Below are 20,997 nucleotides of genomic sequence, written 5' to 3' on the forward strand. Positions count from 1 at the left end.
AAATGAGCTAGCACAAACTCCAAATAAAAAAAAATAAAAAAAAACATATCAAATCTTGATAATAACATCTTCAGAATTATTAAAAATAATTCAATAAAATAAATTCATAAACATCAAGAAAGGCTATCAATAATAACTGATATGATCCACACATTCTAATGGTTTCAAGAGCGTTGTCATCAAAGTATGACAAAGTTTTAGTATGCTTTTCTGATTTTTTTTCCACGTATTTATTCTGAGTTCGTGTCAATTCATTTTAATAATTTATTTAAAATAAGTCGTCACCAACTGTGGTTTTTTAAAATAGCATAAGTGGGAGCTAAAGAGTTTCTCTAACCTTGCTATTTTTTTTCTTCTACCTTTGTTAGAAAATGAAAAACACGTAATTATTCCTAGTTTCGCCGACCTTTCCCTAGCAAAATAATTGGACTGCAACCGCTCAATATATAATGCTGCCTGGCAGTGACCGAGAGAGAATTGGGATCCTTGGTTTGGTTTCAAGAGTAAAAAACATAGTTATGATAGTCTCAGTTTTCTGCGTTATAATTCTTCCTTCTCTTCTTCTATTTTAGGTTTTGGCCCTTTTTGAAAAATTTTAAATTTTTTTTATTTTTTTCTTTGATTCAAATTAATATTTTTTGGTATTTTTAGATCATTTTAATGTGCTGGTGTTAAAAATAATTTTTAAAAAATAAAAAATATTATTTTGATATATTTACAAGTAAAAAGCATTTTGAAAAGCAATCACAACCACACTTCCAAATACACTACCATGAATCTATATTCTATTTATTTTTCATATAAAAACATCTCTAAGACGCCTGCAATTAAAAAAAATAGAAAATAAAGCTCTAAATAGATTGAATAACTCGATTTTATTTTAATAAGATGACAAAAATAATTAGCAATAACAGTAGTAAATAGATAAAATTTTAAAGAAATTTGACCATGATAACCTTAATAAAAAAACCTTTGAAAACATGTAATTAAATAAAAATAATTAAATAAATAAAGCTAATTGCATGATAAATATGTAACCAGCTAAAAAAAGAGAGCAGCCAACTTAATTAATATTGTGTGGTTTGATTAATCATAACTTTAATGATCTTAATTAATTCTCTGATTTCTAAAGGGAAAAAAGAAAACAAGAGATGTGAAAATACAGAGAGCAATGCAACCAAACATTCTAATCCAATTGACCACAAGATCATCAAGAAATAGCCTTGGACTGAAAATCCTCCATCCATTCCTTTTATACAACAATGGTTAATCTCAGTAGCTAACAACACTAAGATGCAAAGGAAAAAAGGACCAGAGATATGAAAATAGAGGCCAATGAGATATTAAACCTCATGTTCAAGTCCCAATCAAAATGGAACTGACTACAAACTATATCGACGAAAGATCTTCATATATGGTCTTGATGCCTGGCCTGTCGGAGACAGACCTTATACATCTTAAAGCTATTCCAAGGACCTCCTTCATTCCCTTGTCAACCGCCGGATTCACCATCTCCGGCACCAGTGCGGGATCAAAGCAATCCATTGCTCTCAACCGCACCCAATCTGTCAAGTCAACACTCCCCCCTTCCCCAGAAATCACATCACCTGCACACCTTCCAGTTAAAAGTTCCAACATTATCATTCCAAAGGCATAAACATCTGACTTGAAGGAGGGAAGTGGCTTCTTGGAAGCAGCCAACTCTGGTGCGCGATAACCCAGGACCCCAGCATCAAGTATCTGTTCAATGGTGCCGGCTTGAGTCATGAGTCGATGGAGGCAGTAATCAGCAACACGTGCATTGAGATCAGGCCCATCCAGAAGTATGTTTGTTGCTTTAAGGTTCCCATGTGGAACAGCACGGTCAAAATGGAGATAGTTCAGGCCACGTGCAACATCAACTGCTATCTTGAGCCTCTGAACCCAAGTTAATGGGGGGCCTTTTCTTCCCGGTCGATCTGAAAAGTCAGGTTAATAGAAATCAAAAGGCAACTTTGTTCAATATATGAAATTCATGCCATTACCAACGTATTTTGAAGATCCTATGATATTGAAACACATTGCTATTGAGTGGCGAGCAGATAATACTCTCCATGCATGTGATTTGGGAAATAAACATGTCTGTATCGCAGGATTACTTTTTCTCTGCCATAATACAGGTTGTAATTAAACTCTAACACTCTTTAGGCAGACAAATTTCCCACTTAGCGAGATGCAAGTATCAAACTAAAAGGCATAACGATTATTAAGTTTCACATTTACAAGACTTTGTCCTGGAGCCTCAAATTTTGCAGATATTGAAAGCATAAAACAGTTACGCTTCACTTCAGTTGTTTTTTTTCTTCTTGCTGGGGAGGGGGTTCTTTGCTTTTCTGACTATTTTACTCGGTTTCATAGAATCGGTAGCAGTGCAACTATAAAGATTGAAGCTAGAAGATCAGTATCTTACCATAGAGAAAGCTTGCAAGGCTTCCAGGTGAGATGTAATCCGAAAGAATGAGTTTCTCATGCTGTGTGGGGCCCCAGTAGTATCCTCTCAAACCTACCACATTTGGATGCCTGATGTTTGTAAATTTTTTGGCCTCCTTGGCAAACTCCTTTCTTTGTTTTGCCACCCCTTCTCTCAACCATTTCACAGTAATGAAGACCCCATTATCCAGTGTTGCCCTGTAAGAAGTCCCATGACTGCTCCTACCCAACACTTCAGCTGGAGCCCTTGACAGCTCCTCTGGTGTCATTGTGATTGTATCATCAAGAAAGTACAGCTCACCAACCAACCGGTCCGGTGACCCTACATCCAGTCGTGCAAGGGTTTCAGCAGCAAATGAATCGCCAGACTGTGGTGACCAAGATAAATGGCTGTGTTTTGTTGGTGAGAAGCCAGTTACTGCAGCCATTTTCTCATCAGGGCTGATAATCTCAGATGATGATCCTTTCTTCGACGTCACAAGATCCTCAGCTGAAACAACCAACGCACCAGCTTTGCCTGTTCCACTAGTGCCAGAGGGGTTTGTTTGAATGTGCCTACGGATACCTGTATTTGTAACTTGACCTGGTGGATTTCTCCTTCTTATACGAATGTAAAGTATGAAGATGGCAAGCATGATAAGAATGATCAGTGCAGTCACACATGCAACAATGACTACCACCTTGACAATGGTGTTGATTGGTTTCCCCCCACGATTTCCACCAGGAAGATTGTTTGGTCCAGGAGGACCATTTGGAAGGCTTAATCTGTTATTTCCAGGATAGAAAGAAGAAGATGGAAACCTCCTCAGGTTTTCTGGGACAACCCCAGAAAGATCATTATATGAAACATTAAAGCTGCCTATGCTCTCTGACAAGTTGTTTGGCAGAGGACCTGTGAAATGGTTTTGAGATAAGTCTAATGAAATAAGCGAGCTCATGTCAGCCATGGAACTTGGAAGGGAACCGGATAAATTATTCCCTGAAAGATTGAGCACTTGAAGACCAGCAAGTGATTCAAAACGATCAGGAAAATAGCCATCAAGCTGATTATGAGAAAGATCAATAACTTGAAGATTGGATTTACTATTGGAAGGGGGAGAGAATAAAATAGAACCATCGAGTAAATTTTTTTCAAGGTGGATTTCTTGCAAAGTAGGCGACATTAGTAAATCAGTTAACATAGATCCACCTAGCTGGTTCGAACTAAGATCTAGGACTCTAAGCTTTGGATACTGAGTGATAACTTTTGGGAGAGAGCTGGTAAGTGAATTATGAGAGAGGTTGAGATAATTCAAACGCAAAAATTGTGGAGCTATTTCAGGGATTGGCCCTGTCAAATGATTCTGGCTTAGATCAAGATATTCAATGTCCCCCCACTTCACCATTCGGGTTAAATTTCCTTCAAATCTGTTGTTTGATAGATCAAGCACAGCACAGCTTCCCGTCACCAAAGGAAGTTCCCCGACAAGCACATTTGATGATAGATCAAGGACACGAAGTGTTGTTGACATAATCATGCTTATTGGCCCTAAAAGATGAAGCTACAACGTGAGAGGCAATCATAAAACACAATAAACAGAACTAAGCCACTAAATGTATTATAACTGAGCACAAGCAACTCATAAAAAGCTAAAGCAGTGATTAAAGAGGTACCTGAGAGATTATTGGCACTCAAATCCAGTTCATTTAAGAGCAAAGAATCTCCTTTCAATAGGTCATTAGGAATATACCCGGAGAATTTGTTGTTGCTGAGCCTAAGGACCTGAAGCTCATAAGCAAAATCAAATCCTGGCAATTCTCCTGACAACTGATTGTAGCTTAAATCCAACACCTTTACACTTGCAAACAATTGCATGTCACCTCCATTTAGCAGTGACCCACTAAGCTGGTTGTGGCTAAGATTCAAAAGCTTAATGCTCTCAGACATACCCGGAAGTAATCTCTGAGAACTAGAGCTCACTAGCATATTTCCACTGAGATCAACATGACTAGCATTGGTTTCAAGAAAAAACATCCCATCTAGATGACCATCAAACATATTCTCATGCAAGTCAAGCACCTGTAGACTTGAAATCAGCTCAAATCCCTTTGGAATCATCTTGGTAAACCCATTGGAAGACAGATTCAGATATACCAGGTTATTCAGCCTTGTCAATGACATTGGCAATGATCCAGAAAACGAGTTGCGGCTCAAGTCCAACGACTGGATAGATGCAAACCCTGAAATTGAATCTGGAAGTGAGCCAGAGAAGTTGTTCCCAGCCAACGAGAGGTTCCTTAATCTCCCTAATTTACCAATCCCTGGTGGTAATGATGACGAAAACAGATTGTTCGACACATCCATAAACAGAAGGCTTTTAAAGTCACCTACATTGTCTGGAATCTTGCCAGTTATAGAGTTGTTTGCCATGGAGAGTTTGGCAAGCAATGTAAGATTTGCAAACACACTCAAATCTACATCAGCCGAGAGACCCAAGTTATCAAGAACAACCCCAGCAACATTTTCACCATTGCAGACAATGCCATTCCAAGAAGAAGGGCAGCCACCAAAATCAACGGACTCCTCATTCCATGACTCAAGAACATAACCAGTGGGGTCATGCTTGATACCCTTCTTGAATTCAAGCAATGCCAATATGTCCTGTGAAGGCAATTGCCCCATGGCAGAAAGGAAAAATAGGGATAACAGTAAAAGCCTTAAGAGCTTCATATTCAATCTATCAAAAACTGGAAAGGGGGTTTCTAGCTTCTAACCAAACCAACTAAATTTCAGACCTTACAGGCTCACAACTAGACCCAACAATGGCAGCTTGAATGTTACAAGAAAACAAGCCTTATAACAAGAAGAAACAAGCTCAGTCTTGTAAGGGGAAAAAGTTGTTAAGCTAAATGACAAGCTATTTCAACCAAGTCTCATCCATTTAACAGTAAGAACAAGAGAGACCCGGAAAGCCTTTTCTTCAAGAAACAAGAGCATTGACGTCTTTAGAGAGCATAAGACAGTACCACTCAACAAAAAATCACCAACTCGGTACTGTTACCTGACAATGGAGCTCCAAGAGACCTTCACTGCTACCAGTGACAAAAACTCAGCTTCAACAAAGAATTTTTTTTTTTTTCAACTGACCCCAAGCATTAAATGGCTGAGCTGAGCTACAACACCACAAAATGGGGCCCTTTCTTTGAGAGATCTAGTCATCTAAGAAGAGCAAAAACTTTTTAACATTCTCTCACAAGATCTCAACTTTCATTAACAATGGAGGCTTAGTAGAATCTCCTACTCTAAAAAGACTAAAACTTTAAAGCAAAAATGAAAGAAAAAACCCAACTTTCTAGCAAAGAACAGGGTTTTGCAACAGAACACTCACGGGTTTTAGTTTATCTTAAGAAAACCATGAAGAAGAACAAGGAATGGGACAATAAATAAAAAAAAAACCCCAAGATTGTAAGAATTCATAAATATAAAGGGACCCATAAAATATTTTATCTTAAAGCCCTCTTTTAACTGTCCATCTTAAATCAGCTTTGTAATACAAAAGGACACTTAACTTTTTTCTTTAATTTCAGAAAGCAACAAAACCCCATCTGTAGGCATGTGATTTTTTCATTAAAACAAAAACCCTAATTTGAATGCATTGATTTTTAATTGTTTTTTTATCAGCCATCTTTTTTCTTTTTCTTTTTTAATTTTTGAGCAATATTGTCTGGTTGGCATTCTGTTTTTTCAATTGGAATGATATATTTTGATTTTAAAGTGTCTTGTGTGTTGTTTTGAGATTGTATTATTTATTAATTCAACAAGTATAATTTTGATTTAGAATTAAAGATAAATTAATTTGAAATTATACAATTTAAATATCAAATACAAGTAAAAAACTGGAAGTTGAACTGACATGACTCAATCAACTCAATGGGTCTAAAGATAATTTACACAATTGGTAAAAATATAGTTTAACTCAAAAAAATTCAAGATAACATCTTTTTTAAAAAAAAAAAATCAATGTTGAGATGACAGCTTATTAGATCAACCTGGTCAACTTTGGTTAACTTTAAAATCCATAACTTAAGTCATAAGACTATGATAACCCTAAATAAAGCAAATCAAAATAAATTATAAAACTCAATTTTCAATAAATATATTGTTAAATAATAAAATTGAAAAACAAATCAATCTAAATAAAAGACATAGTAAAATAACTTAAGTCTACTAGGGTTAACTCAAGAAATCTGTAACTCGAATCATGAGATTGGGATAATTTCATAGGAAACAAACCGAAATAAATAACAAAGTTTAATTGATAATCAACTAAATATTGAAGATGATGAACAATGAAACTGAAAAAAAAAAAGTCAATTCAAAAAATAGATAAAAAAATTCGAGTCAACTGGGTTAATCCATTAAATTCGTAAGATGAATCATGAGACTAGGACAGCTATAAAAAAATATGAACCATAATAAATTATGAAGTCTAATATTCAATAAATCAAATATTAAAAGATAAATTTTTTTAAAAAAAATGGACTTTTTAAAAAAATATTATTTGACTATAATGGAATAAAACCTGAACATTTCGAATGGAATTTCTGGAATGAGTAGAGATTCTGAGTGATATAAAATCTATTTTGATTTATTCAAATTTTTAAACCGAAACAAGATATAAAGATTTTGTGTGAAATAAAATCTATTTTAATGTTTTAAATTAAAACAAGATATAATGGCGAATTTTAAAGGTAACATAACAAAATTTACAACCTTGTTTTCGAGGGTTTTAGACTTTTAGTGTTAGAGAGCGAAAAAAATAAATGGAAAAATGTTTGGGGTTTTTTTAAGGGGTATGCACATTTTTTAGGGCATAAATTAGGGCTTTACCCGCCAAAAGACATGGAATCTTTCACTAACATAGTGGACTTCAAAAGATTTATCAAATCTAGTTTATGATTGTTTTTCTGCTTTGGAAGCACTATAAATAAAAATTAATACAATTTTGTTTGGGGCTAGTGCCACGTAGGAAGATGGGCCCCACCTACTGCCCTTTGACTAGGGGCTATGAAGGGTCACTTCACCTTGCAAATCCACAAGAGGTGAAGTTGGTGAAGAAATTATGATAGGGTATGTTGAAGTGCGACCCATGGGTCCCATATTTTGGACCACCACTCAAATTGTGACACGTCGGCATTGCATGTCCCATATAACTACCACTGTGTTCATGGTATGGTTCCCATCTTGCTTGTGTAAGCAAATCTAGAGGACCACATGAGAACAGATCACCAAATCCTGGTCCACATTGGATTTCCTTGCGTCCTGTTTGGTGCACATTTATTAAACTCAACTCAGCACTGCGGGTCGGTCTAGAACCCGGTTGACCCGGTCTCTAGCCATCAATTTTAAAAATTGAAACGGTATGGCTTGTGTTACTTATGTTGATTGAAGCTGTTGTTGCTGGCGTTTGTTTTTGATAAATAATTTGTTTTTCAAAGTAATATTTATTTTTAAAAAATCGAATTAATGTTATTTCAATTTTCAAGTGTTTTTTTTAATGATTTTAATATAATAATATCAAAACAAAATATTATTTTAATATATTTTAATTAAAAAATATTTTTAAAAAATACCTTGCTAATAAGTTACATGTAAAGATTATTATTATTTAAAAAAAAAATAGAGTGAGTATTTATCAATCCAGATTTTCAGCAAGTGAAAATGAATATTTTTTTTTGTACATGCGAGAATGATGTATAGCCGTGAGTAAAAGGAAGGATCCTCGAAACATAAATGATCACTAGATTTCTACTCATCCCGCATAGCAAAAGACGTTGATGAAGGATAAATTAGTGGGAGGCAATATGATCATGTTCCCATTTCACACCCTCGCATGGTGTTTTTCAAGTAGTTGATGATGCAATGTTAAAGAACAGGAGAAACATGAGAACGCACCAGAGATCATACTTCTTGTTCTTAGAGCCAATTTGTCTGTGGTTAACCTCCCTCCTTTCAAACTCTAATTTGTCGTGCAAAAGCATCTTTTGATGCTTTTTGCCCAGCTAACCACGGTTTGAAACGGTGTTAGCCCATGCAAATCAATCGCCTGTACGTAGACTTGAAATCAGCTCAAATCCCTTTGGGATCCTCATGGTAGATCCATTAGAAGACAAACACATCCATCCATACATAGATACATACCAGGTTATCAGGTGTTGTCAATGGTGTTGGCAGCGACCCAGAAAAGAAGTTCTTGCTCAAGTCTATAGACTGGATTGACACAAGCCCTGAAATTGATTCAGGAAGCTTGTTTCCAGCCGATGAGAGGTTCCTCGAGCTCCTTCATTTTCCAATCCCCACCGGTAAAGATGCCGGAAAAAATCTGTCAGACACATCCATAAACTGAAGGCCCTTGAAGCCACTTAATTTTGTCACTGATCTTGCCTGTTGTATAGTTGTTAGACATGGAGAGTTTGAGAAGCAATGGAAGGTTTGCAGGCACACTCTCAAAGTTTACCTCAGCAGGGAGACCCAAGATAACAAGAACAATAGGCTCCTCGTTCCATGATAAAAAAAAATATAAAAAAAAGAGTAAAAAATAGATGTATATATCATATCTAAATTATCCTTTTCATTTTATACGTTTTTTTTTCAGGCTATTTGAAATTTTTAGAATTGAATTTAGTTCTAAAAAGTAAATCAATTTTTATGTTTGTAATATTCTAAATATAAAAAATAACAAAAACAAATTAGAGAGGAGACCCTTTGATTTATTACAATAATTTCTCTTAAAAATTTAACTGTTTATAATATTTCAAAAATATTCCTGCTTAAAGATAAAATTTTGGTTCATGACACAATCTCCATAGCTCTTCACTGCTTTCTTCAGCAGTAATTTCTCTCTGGTTATCTTTGCCTTGACTTCCGTAGCTCCATAATGGTATAGCTTGTTTTTTGCCTTGATTTTGTTTATGGAAATTGGTTAAGATAGGCAGTATTGGCAAGTTTCAATATTAAATAAACTGATATGAGATAGTTCTATTTATATTTTATTTAAAATACTTATATTTTATGTTATTTTAAATAAATATAAAAGTCATTAACAAAAATAATTTTTAAATTAAAAGCAAAATAATCAAGATTATTAATTCAATTTAATTCTACTAATATTCCAATCACTATAATTGAATTCAATTATAAGGTTTAGTATTACATTTCAAACATAAGAATTTTAATAGGTTATTAATTGAATTCAAATAACATGTGGAATTCAATTTAATTTTACATGTGATTTAATTTCAAACATGCTGTTTATTTATTTTAGAGGTTAAATCTAGTTTAAAAGTTTTATTTTTTTAAATGGGTGGTATAATCTTCCTTTTTAAAATCACATGGACAACATGTTAACCACCTAGGAAAACAATGTGTTGTCTACTAATTCATTTTCTTGTCACTTTTTATGATCGAAAAATTAAAGTATAACTATTTTGATCTTTAAAATCTAATTTATAACTCGTTCTCACCTTAAAACACTCATAAAACATCTGAAAAACTTCACTAACCTCATTTTGAACTCCAAAACACTCTTTAATCATTTAAAAACTAAAAGATCATAAGAAAAAACTTTTATGGGACCTAATCTACCCATTGACATAGTAAAATAAAAAACCATATCCGCTAAACTCTACCCTCCAAGACAAACCTATTACATCAAGATTTGTCTTTTCCGTGGCCAAAATATGATTGGTCAGATCTTTCTCTCCATTCTCCCCTCTCTTTTTTGACGCCCCTCTCCCCTACCTTAGAACCTAATGACTGAGACGTAATGAAAATAAAGTTTTGAAGATCAAAATGAACAAACTTAAAAGTACTAGGATCAAATTAAAAAACTAAAAAAGTTAGGGATCAAAGTGTAGATGAAAAATGATGTTAGAGGACTGAAAAAATAGACTTAAAAGTAAAGGGGGCAAATTAAAAAAAAATTGAGGGATCAAAGCATGGATGGAAATGAAATTGATAACAAAAATGAAATTTTTTGTAAAGAGACCAAATTTAAAAAAATAAAATAAAGGACCAAATAATTCATAAGTTTTGGAACATTTGGAATATAGTTCAAGTTGGTTTTACATATTATTTCTTTAAACATCTGCCTTCGACTGCATTGGAACTGTACTGGAAGAGATTGTACCCTTTCTTTATTGGTGTGTTATAGCGATGTATAGCCATCAATGACTCACGTTATACTACGGGTTATGTTAAATTTTGTCTAGTATAAAAAAAATACGTTTAAGCAAAGATAACATTTTTAAAAGAGTAAGAAAAACTTGGGACTTGGTCATCAATTCGAGCTAGTTCAATAAGCTTGATTAATTTAATAATATAATTGTAAAATAAAAGGTCATCTACAAGTAAAAAAAGAAGACAACAACTAATAAAAAAAATACTTGCAATATTATGAAAAAGACACCCGATAAATGAGAACTAGACAACTTCATAAAAAGAAAAATTATGAAGTTCAATCACTATCAAAACTAACACTGAAAGATGAATTGAAAAAAAATCAATTTTAAAAAATGATAAAAAAAATTGACTTCTAATCAGTATGCCAAACATGTGGTCAACGTATGAGGACAAGATAACCTCGTAGAAAAGAAATTAAATAAAACAATAAAGGTCAACTCCTAGGCAAGCAAAATAATTAAAATTGAGAAAGAAAAAAATCAGTAAAAGAATGTTGAAAGAAAAACTCAAGTTAACCCGAGTTAATTCGACCAACCTATGACCCGAGATATAAAATCAGAATAACCCTATAAGAAGAAAAACAACAAAACTCACGAAGTTGAAGGCCTAATAATATAATATTGAATGATAAAATTGAAAAAAAATATATAAAAAGAATCTAAAAAAAAAAAAGATCGAAATCAAATCAGGTTAATTTTCAAAACTCGTATCTTGAGTCATGAGATTGAGTTGCTCTATTGAAGGCAAACCCAAAACAAATTACAGAAAAATTTCTAACCATCCAAAATTAAAAAAAAAATATCAATTAAAATAATAAAGATCAAATCTGATACAAAAATTAAATGAAATAAAAATAAAATGAGGGGCGAGATTGAAAAATAAAATGAATCAAGAAAAGAATAAAAAAATAGCAATTAAAAGAATAGGAACCAAGTTTGATAGATGAAAAAAATTAAAAAATAATAAAATTAAAAAAAAACATTTAAATTTTATAAATTATTTTAAATAAAATAAATAGTAATTAAAATAACTAGAATCAAATTAGAAAAGAAAACCAAGTTGAAGGATTGATATAAAAAATTGAAGTGTTTGACGTGGAGATCAAGAGGTTGAGAGGAAAAGAAAAGATCGATGGTAACAAACTAGTTATTTATTGGCCACACCTGCTACTATCCTAAAATCCGGTGTTTAACAAATAGGTGCCACCATACATGTCTCTTGAACCCTAAGAAGACACCCACTGACCCATACATTAAGACCCCGTTTGTTTGCTGGAAAATAGTTTTTTTTTGGAAAGTGAATTCCGGAGAAAGTGAATTGCGAGAAAGTATTTTTCAATATTTGGTAGTGTAATGGAAAATAAGTTGAAAAACACTTTCCAGTGTTTGGTTATGTCATGGAAAATGAGCTGGAAAATAACTTATTAATGTTTTATTTTTCTCAAGTTTATTAAAATAATGAGGAACAAATCTTACAAATTAAAAAGTTGAATGAGAATGAAATTGAAAAAAAATATAATTTCATAAATTATCTCAAATAAAATAAATAATAATCAAAATAATAGAGATCAAATCTAAAAAATTAAAAAAAAAAAAGAAAGGTGAATAAATTAAAATAATAATAATTAACATTTCATAAATTATTTCAAATAAAATAAGTAACAATCAAAAGAATGAAGACCAAATTTGATAGATAAAAAATTTCAATAAAAAAATAATAAGGAAAAAGCAAATAACAATTATAAAAATAAGGACCAAAATTAATATAAAAATTAAATTTTAAGAGATGGAATTGAAAAATAAATATACAAAACAAATTATATATAGCAATCAAAAGTTTGAGGATCAAATTTGATATAATCAGCAAATAATGACATTTCTAAATTTTTCACAACTTCCGGAAAGTGTTTTCCGCCCAAATTTTTCAGGAAAACACTTTCCTGAAAACCAAGCCAAATTTTCCTTTGACTGGAAAGTGTTTTCAGTTGACCAACTTTTCTAATGGCAAACAAACACAGAAAAGTTTGGAAAGTGGTTTCCCGGAAACCACTTTCCGGAAAACAAACACAGCCCAAAGAAAAAACACTTTTCTGAAAACTAAACTAAATTTTTCTTTTACCTGAAAGTGTTTTTCGTTGACCGGAAAGTGTTTTTTGTTGACCAACTTTTCTAATGACAAACAAACACAGGAAAGTTTGGAAAGTGGTTTCCCGGAAAGTAAATTCCGAGAAACAAACATGACCTAACATGCACAATACACTAGTCAATTATTTTTTTAATAATATCTAAATTTGATGATAATTCATCCTTTAAATCACGTGATAATAACAAAAACACCATAATAAAAAGACAAAAAAAAAAAAAAAACACTAGCAATAAAGTAACTTGGTTATTTTACTTTTTTTTAAAAAAAAATTAAAAGAACCAAGCAACCCCTAGATGTTAAAGGCAATTTTATTTTATTTTTTTGCTTTTTAAAAGTAAATTAGTTTTTTTATTGTAGAAAAAAAATAACCGAATAAACCTGCTAATTTATTTTATTTTTTTAATAATGAAGGGAAGAATCCTAAAAAATAAATGATCAGGAGAAAACTACTAATACCACATAAGCATAAACACCAAAAATACACCAATCATTTCACTGACGACGGATTTGAAAGCATAAAACAAAGTGTAATCTAGACACCAGCTTTTAGAATAAAATGGAAAATTTGCACTTCAATCTCAGGGCCTTGTAATATTTGCTCTAAGATGTTTGCAATTACATTCCTGCATATATCGAAATATCGACTCGATGAAAGGACTCCAGACAGCAAAACAGGATACATATATTTTTATCTTTTCATAGCGCCTCAAGATATTACTGAGTTAACAATTTCCGATTCCAGTGTCGATATGCCAACTCCATTTCTCAGTGCAGTTAAGATCTTACTTCTTTCCACCCCCGGACACGTTGAACTTGAAGAATATTATGTCTCCATCTTGGACAACATATGTCTTTCCCTCCTGCTTATACTTCCCACCAGCCTGAGCCAATTTGCAAGAGAAATTCAATTCGTCATAAAAAAGGGATAGGCTAGCATATTTTGCAAAACAGGGGTCTGTAGATAAATCTAGACATCAATGTGGGAATGATTTGTGGGAATTTACTATTCAAATTTCCTCAAATATCACGTTTCAACTTTAAAAGCTTGCAAAATCAATGGTCCGTGAGGCACCCAGATCAACATTAACCATATTAAGAACACCACTAACACCACCAAATGCAAGGAATCTTTTTGCAAGTGTGCTACACAACATGCTTGTTTTGCACAGAATTACAGTGCATGAAACAAATTTAAACAGCTGTTGGATTAATAGAACCCACCACTGGGTTTCACATGGGTTTGTCCCACAAAGCCAATGGCAGCAGGATTTTAGAGCATTCAGGACGTTTTCAACCTTTCATTATCAGTTATACAACCACAACCATATTCTAGGACTGCTCATCATGTTGCATGCTTTTGGCTTGTGTGAAAGACAATTAAATCTCATTCAGTTTCCTTTTTGCTATCTTTGAATTTCCCCTTGTTATAACTATTACTCTGTCTAATTCCAACTCCACACAGTTATTAAGGAAAAAATATCGGAGCATGGAATACTCATTCACAGCCCCTGAACCTCGGGGGTTCGCCAAGCAAACAAACAGTGTTTCATTCAGAGCGCATACCTTAACAGCTGACTCGCTACCAAGCTCCTTTAGATCATCAAATTTCATGACCTGATCATTGCCAGAAAATCCAAAAGTTAGAAATCTCAAGGCTAAATTTTTTTGACAGTCGCCAACAAAAATCAAATATGCATCAAGACCATTAATTGACTTTGAAATTAGAAAGGGGCAGGGACAGTTAAGATTGAAAAAGGTAAAATTGACCAGTTTGTTAAAAACATGTAAATCAAAAAGCATGAACCAGGAACAAACCTCAGCACATATAAATCCTCTCTCAAAATCAGTATGGATTGTCCCAGCAGCTTGAGGGGCCTTTGTCTGTCGTCTGATCTGCCAACATTTCACCTGCAAGAGCAAACAATTCTGGACATTAGGCTAATTTATCAGAACAATGGTTATAAATGGCTGGTTGGTAGAAGAAGTTGTGCAATAAACAGGAAGTAAATAAAACAATTCTGAAATGAGACAACCATACAAAGAGATTTAATAACCTCGTATAAGGGATAAAAAATGGGACATCAGGATAGTTTTTGATAAACAAAAGGTTATAAATGGTCTGCTGGTTGAAATAACTATGCCATCAATGAGAATGGGAAGGGCATTAATTGTAGTGGAAGAAGCAAATGTGCACAGCAATACCAACCCTGTAGGACCCAAGAAAACAAAGTCCCAAACCAGTTGTACCAGAGTGTTGTATACAGGTTATGAAAAACTAAGGAAGCTTGAAAATCACGATCAAGTGGGAAATAGACAATAGTAACCGCTACTGATGTTGAAATAAACTCTCAAGTACTGGTGCAATCTGCTAGGACCTAACACTTCATCCCAGAGGCATATATCCCAGGTTAGAGATGTTTCCCAAGAGAAAGCACACTTTTTTAAGGCCATAAATCCAAGTCTGTGAGCATAACTTCCTAAATGATAGCCAAAACTTGCAGCAATATTGTTTCTTAGGCAAATTTCAATTAATGAGCTAGGACATTGTGATGTGATTTGTTGAATCAACAATTAACAGGAAATTGCATATAAAAACACAATATGTTTTTTTTATTGTAAGATGGCATACCCATCAAAAGTGTATAACATGTTTTGAAGACAAGACAACATATAACTACAAACAGTACATGACCGGTCTCATACTCAATTCAAATTGCAATAAATTTCTAGCTAAGGTTTCCATAAAAGCTGCCAAAGATGAACAGATCAGAGAAAACAACAGGGAAAAAAAATCAAAAAAGGGTATAGGTATCCGTTACCTCGTCAGGGCCAGCAGTGAAAAAGTATATGAGATTAATTGCTGAAAATCCAGTCTTTATGATCTTCGAAAGGGCACTGCAGCAAAGTGAGATTTGGTCAACATAGCAAATGTTATAAGAAAAACACAACTGTTTTTCTCTCATATGAGTATAAAGATCTACAGAGGAAAAAAAAGTTAAAGATATAATTACAAGCCACTGGCTCCTCAATACCAACCTTTGTACCTTGTTCTCCTCACAATATTTATCTGCTTCATGCGGTAGCATATCAGCAAGATTTCTCTCTAAGATGCAGCTGAAAGGAATAATGGTTTCACCCCCATGTTCCTGTACCCTAGGAAAGAAAACAATTGACTTATTTCTTTCGTAGAAAAACAACTAGAAGAGATATATTTTTGACAAGTTGATGGCAAGCATAGAATGATGGTGCTGGAATGCACCGTTGGAAGTTATATCATTATCAAGAAAAAAGAACAGGGTTATGTGCACATAAGCATGCTTTCTTTTCTTTAAATATGAAAAAAGCAGTTGTTAGTGTTATTGATGTAAATTGTTGGGGTCCAAGAGCACCATATAAACATATAAGACAAATGTTATGGACAGTTACATACACATGTGTGAGCATCAATCTGTTATGAGAGACAGAGAAGATTTGTGAATCATTAAATGTTGAAAGCAGCAATAAGCTGCTGTAAATGCTGTCAAGCATGACAACAAGCATACAAAGCGTGTTTGGTATTGCGGTAGCTGTTGTAAGTGTGTTTGGTTAAGAATGCTTTTGAAATTGAGGTTATAATTAAAAAATATATATTAATATTGATGGTTTTTAATTTAAATATTGTAGATTTAACTATTGTTATTACATCATGAAATAAATAATACTTTATATAAAATATTTTTTATTATTCCATTAAACTATCCACAATTCCATCACGTATGAAATATATCCGACAAGGACTACAGTTTTCACAAATTTCTTAAGAGCGCAACAACATCAGGTAAAATATAATCAGGAACAAAATTGAGATTGCGATCAAATTCTGTAAATACAGCGTCATCAAGCGATCTCAGTCTAATTTATGTAATCATTGAATAATGTTTAACACGAGTTTTTCGAATAAAACACAATTAAAAATAATTTTTTTTTAAAATTTTGTTGAGTCGGACCCGGTTCAATGCATTTTTAGCTTTGATAAACCTAGCCAACCTGAGTTTTATATGTAACTGGATGAAAATTAATTTAATTAAAATTAATCAATTAAACAGGTTACTTTATGAATCAATTAAATCAGAATAAAACTTAATTTAATTTTTAAAAAATTAAATCAAAACTTTATATTTTAAATTAATTTGAGTTAATTCATCAAACTTGTAACTTTAATGTTGGGTTATAACTATAATAACAAGTTATGTAACTTTTGCATTAATTTTTTTTTAATAAAAAATCATGTTTACATGGCATTATAAATAAAATCATGTTTATATTAAATATTACTGTTTATGCTAAATATGACACAGATGATAAAAATTTGTTATTAATTTATGTAGAATTATTTCTATTTTTTGGATATAATTATTTTATAAAATAATGATATAAGTAATAAATACAAATAACTCTTACTCATAATAATTAAAAAAATACCAAGTATTTCAGACTTCCATGTGCTGGTTCAAGCCCTCAGCAACAAAAGCATGGTATTGCGTTAATTTTTAAACATGAACAGTGGAGCATGCTCCACTGTTCATCCATTTTCCCATCACAAGAAGCAGCTCTTTGCTGCTTCTTGTAACCTGCGGCTGTGCCACAGTTAATGGTGGGACCCATCATTGAAAAATTATGGTAGGAGCATTACCAAACATTAAAAATTGTGGCTGCGGGTGAACCTCACCCGCAGCCACAATACCAAACAGCCACAAAGACTCACACAGGGAATGGGGTGATAAGAGTTCATAGAAACATAGGTAGACTTGAGGAAAAAATTGGACATACCATGTGTGAATCTTGGGCAAAAATTTGTTCTTTTTTCTTTGGTAATCCCTTTCATTCATGTTAACCTGCAAAATGAATGCAAGTTTCACCCAGGAAGATCATTAAAACTGTCTATGAAGAGCCTAAGAAGGATAGGAGGGTAAAATACTTACCAGGTAAACGACAGGCTTGGCAGTAAGCAGCTGAAAAGTATTCAATATCTCAATATCAGCAGCTTTCCAATCTCCTAAACGTACATCTTTCTCTTCCTCAAGCCATGCCTTGACCTAACATGCACCGTCATTGCTTGACATCAGTTACAAGAACAAGCCACTACTTGTAAAAAAAGGAATAAGCCAGTAGTTGTCAAAAAAGGAATAAGCCAGCAGTCCCTTATTGACCATTGCAAATGAAGAACAAACCCGTAGCCGGACCTCTCAAACCAACACGATTAGATGAAGATTCAAGCTCAGAAATTATCCAAAGTTCCAGACCACAAAAATACATACCCTTTGACACATCTCCATTTCTATTTTCAACTGCTTATCATTGCTCCTCTTCATGCTCTTTTCAACATCCTCTATCCTCCTTTCAATGAACTCTATATCCTACAATAATGTCGCAAAGAATATAAAAAACTGCTTCACCTCAACTGAAAAGTTTCACAGTAAATGGCCAAGAATATGTTACAGAACGACAATATTTAACTGCCAAACAGCATCAGTGTATCCATAACATACCTTCAGTCTGAGCTCCGCACTAATAACCTCGAGATCTCTAACCGGATCCACAATGTCATCAACATGGATAATATCTGGATCCTCGAAAGCTCCTATTAAACATGCATAGATACGAAGAGTTAATTCCACTTCAAGTGCACTTTTAACATCAAGTACAAAAGGCAGAAAAAAAATCTCAAGTATTAGGTTCCAATCCTATTTCTGATTTCTAATATAACTCCAACAACATTGAACAGTTGACTCTATCCATGGAAAAGGAAAGCAAAGCACCATGTTCCTTATTCCCCTCTCTGACACATGTGGAATAGTGGTTCTGCTATCAAAATCAGACATTAACCGCATTATTGAAGTGATAGAGATCCAATTCTCATACAAAAAGTTAGAAGTCTTACGCAAAACATGAAAAATTCCATCAACAGCACGGATATGAGACAAGAAACTGTTTCCCAGCCCTTGACCTGCATGTGCACCTCTAACCAATCCAGCAATATCATGAATTTCCAAGAATGCTGAAACCTGACCATTAAAACATTTCAATATTTATCAGCCCTTGATAAATTGTCATTTGCTTAACTTTCCCCTCCTATTTTCAATCACCTCTATGTGTTTCTTTATTTCCTTCTTCATCAATAGAAACCATGTTAAATCCAGCAAACTCATAACAACCAACTTAAATTGAAGTTCTATTTGAACCGGTTACGTTAGTACATAAAACCCACGAATAACAATCATAGAATTAAAACCCTTTAAATATATCGAATATAAAGTACTTAAATAAAGAACAGCACAAAATGTAACTAATCAACACCAACCAAAAACACAGACTTCTAAATATAAATTTTTATCTCTTTAAATAAACCCCAGTAATAAATTCTCATTCTTTTCACTTCTACTTCTACCCATATTTCAACCAACTCTATCCATTTTCACTTTATAATTCAACAATTAGAACATGCTTAATCAGTCGAATTCATAAAATAAAATAAAAAAACTAAAAATTAAGGCTCCACATAAGGCGGAATTTAACAGATTGAAGTCCACAAACCTCGCTTTTCGGCTTGAACAGCTGGCAAAGCCACTCAAATCTCTCATCAGGAATATTAACCCTAGCCTCATTAGGTTCAATAGTGCAAAACGGGAAATTCTCAGCTGGTATTGACATCTTTGTCAGCGTATTAAAAAGGGTCGATTTACCTACATTCGGCAATCCAACCTGACAAAAAAAATAATTTTACACATAAAAACACGAAAAAGAGGTCAAATTATGGAGAAATAGAGGGGGAGAGAGAAATTACAATGCCGATCTTGAGGTGAGAAGAGAATCGTCCAAGAATCGGTCTCTCAGACGGTGCTTCTTTCGATTTTGATGCTTTTGGCGGCATGTTTTGGGAGAGAGGGATTTGATTTAGGTTTTTAGAGAGCTGAAACAGTGAGGGAGTGGTCAGTGGTGAACTGGTGATGTTAGGGTGAAGAAGTAGCAGAAATGAGACTGAATTGGGCTTCAGTTAGATTTATATGGGCCTTTTGGAATGAGCCCAGTTAGTAATATTTAAATCGAAGTTATGACCTGCTGAGGATGAGGGTCCCTCACAGGTTGGATAAAAAACAGTTTCGTTTAAAACAAAAACAAATTAAAGCAACACTTATTTTATATATAAAAAATAGTCAAAATAATTTTTAATTAAATTATAAATTAACTCATTAAATTGACGCCATAAATTTTTATGTTATTTAATTTAAAATCTAGTTCAAAATAAAAGCTAGATTAACATGTCATCAAGTTGAAACTCTAAAACAAAGAGATTCATCTATTTAAATATGTTTGATATTAATTAAGTAAATTATTTTAAATTTCCTTTCAACTCTATTTAAAGAAAAATAGTTTTTAAGTTTAATCATGGAGTGTAAAATGATTTTATCCATATCTAACTTACAACCTCGATGGTTAAAATCCTTCTTCGTAATTGAAATAACATATCAATTTGTTGTGTTTTTGTGTCATTAAATTAAGGGGTTCAATTCTAGAGGTGATTAAAAAAACCGAAAAACTAATTAAATCAAGAAAATTGGAAAAAAATAATCAAAAAAACCGAACCGTAAAAAAAACTGATTAAAATTTAAAAAAACCGACCAGTTTGGTTCTGTTTCGGTTTTATAAGCTTAAAACTAAAGAACCGAACCGAACCGAAACCGGTCGGTTTGAACTGGTTTCAGTTTTTTTTTTTAAAAATTTTAATTTAGTTATTTTTTTTTATAAAAACCAAATCTAACTGAAATTATCATCCCTGCTTCATCCTGAATTCCAAAATTGTATAATTACCGATCTTAATTGTTTTAAGAAGAATTCATGTACTTCAAAAGATTATACACACACTAAAAGGCTTTCTAATTTCTGTGCATTTATTACTGTACACTTGGACTCATTATTACTGTGTGTTTGAGCAGTAAAATGGTATTTTTACCCCTCTAAACATAACAGAGATGGCCTTCAAAGCAAGAGTATAATAGCTTATTTGTCGTTATTTGCATGATTAAATTACTATCATGCCCTTGTAGACAGTAATTATTACACTTACAAGAAGGAGCATTTTCATCTTTTATTAGTTAGTTACACGATAAAATTATCACGCTGTC

At 33.1% G+C, this 20,997-nt stretch overlaps 2 protein-coding genes across 2 annotated transcripts; both read right to left on the minus strand.

Moving 5' to 3' along the window:
- Positions 1 to 1,172: 1,172 nt before the first annotated feature.
- LOC7471689 (LRR receptor-like serine/threonine-protein kinase GHR1) lies at positions 1,173 to 5,897 on the minus strand. The gene is made up of 3 exons (XM_024593982.2): positions 4,123 to 5,897; positions 2,450 to 3,997; positions 1,173 to 1,958 (listed from the first exon to the last, which is right to left on the minus strand). Exons 1-3 carry the CDS (start codon positions 5,177 to 5,179, stop codon positions 1,390 to 1,392), a joined length of 3,174 nt encoding a protein of 1,057 aa, XP_024449750.1. The 5' UTR covers positions 5,180 to 5,897; the 3' UTR covers positions 1,173 to 1,389.
- Positions 5,898 to 13,267: 7,370 nt separating this feature from the next.
- On the minus strand, positions 13,268 to 19,830 carry LOC7471690 (obg-like ATPase 1). The gene is made up of 12 exons (XM_002300532.4): positions 19,659 to 19,830; positions 19,409 to 19,576; positions 18,756 to 18,879; positions 18,364 to 18,455; positions 18,133 to 18,231; positions 17,797 to 17,910; positions 17,645 to 17,709; positions 15,872 to 15,988; positions 15,655 to 15,730; positions 14,651 to 14,743; positions 14,399 to 14,449; positions 13,268 to 13,716 (listed from the first exon to the last, which is right to left on the minus strand). Exons 1-12 carry the CDS (start codon positions 19,743 to 19,745, stop codon positions 13,618 to 13,620), a joined length of 1,185 nt encoding a protein of 394 aa, XP_002300568.1. The 5' UTR covers positions 19,746 to 19,830; the 3' UTR covers positions 13,268 to 13,617.
- Positions 19,831 to 20,997: the final 1,167 nt, after the last annotated feature.

Source organism: Populus trichocarpa, chromosome 1, assembly GCF_000002775.5.
Source record: "Populus trichocarpa isolate Nisqually-1 chromosome 1, P.trichocarpa_v4.1, whole genome shotgun sequence".
Lineage (NCBI taxonomy): Eukaryota > Viridiplantae > Streptophyta > Magnoliopsida > Malpighiales > Salicaceae > Populus > Populus trichocarpa.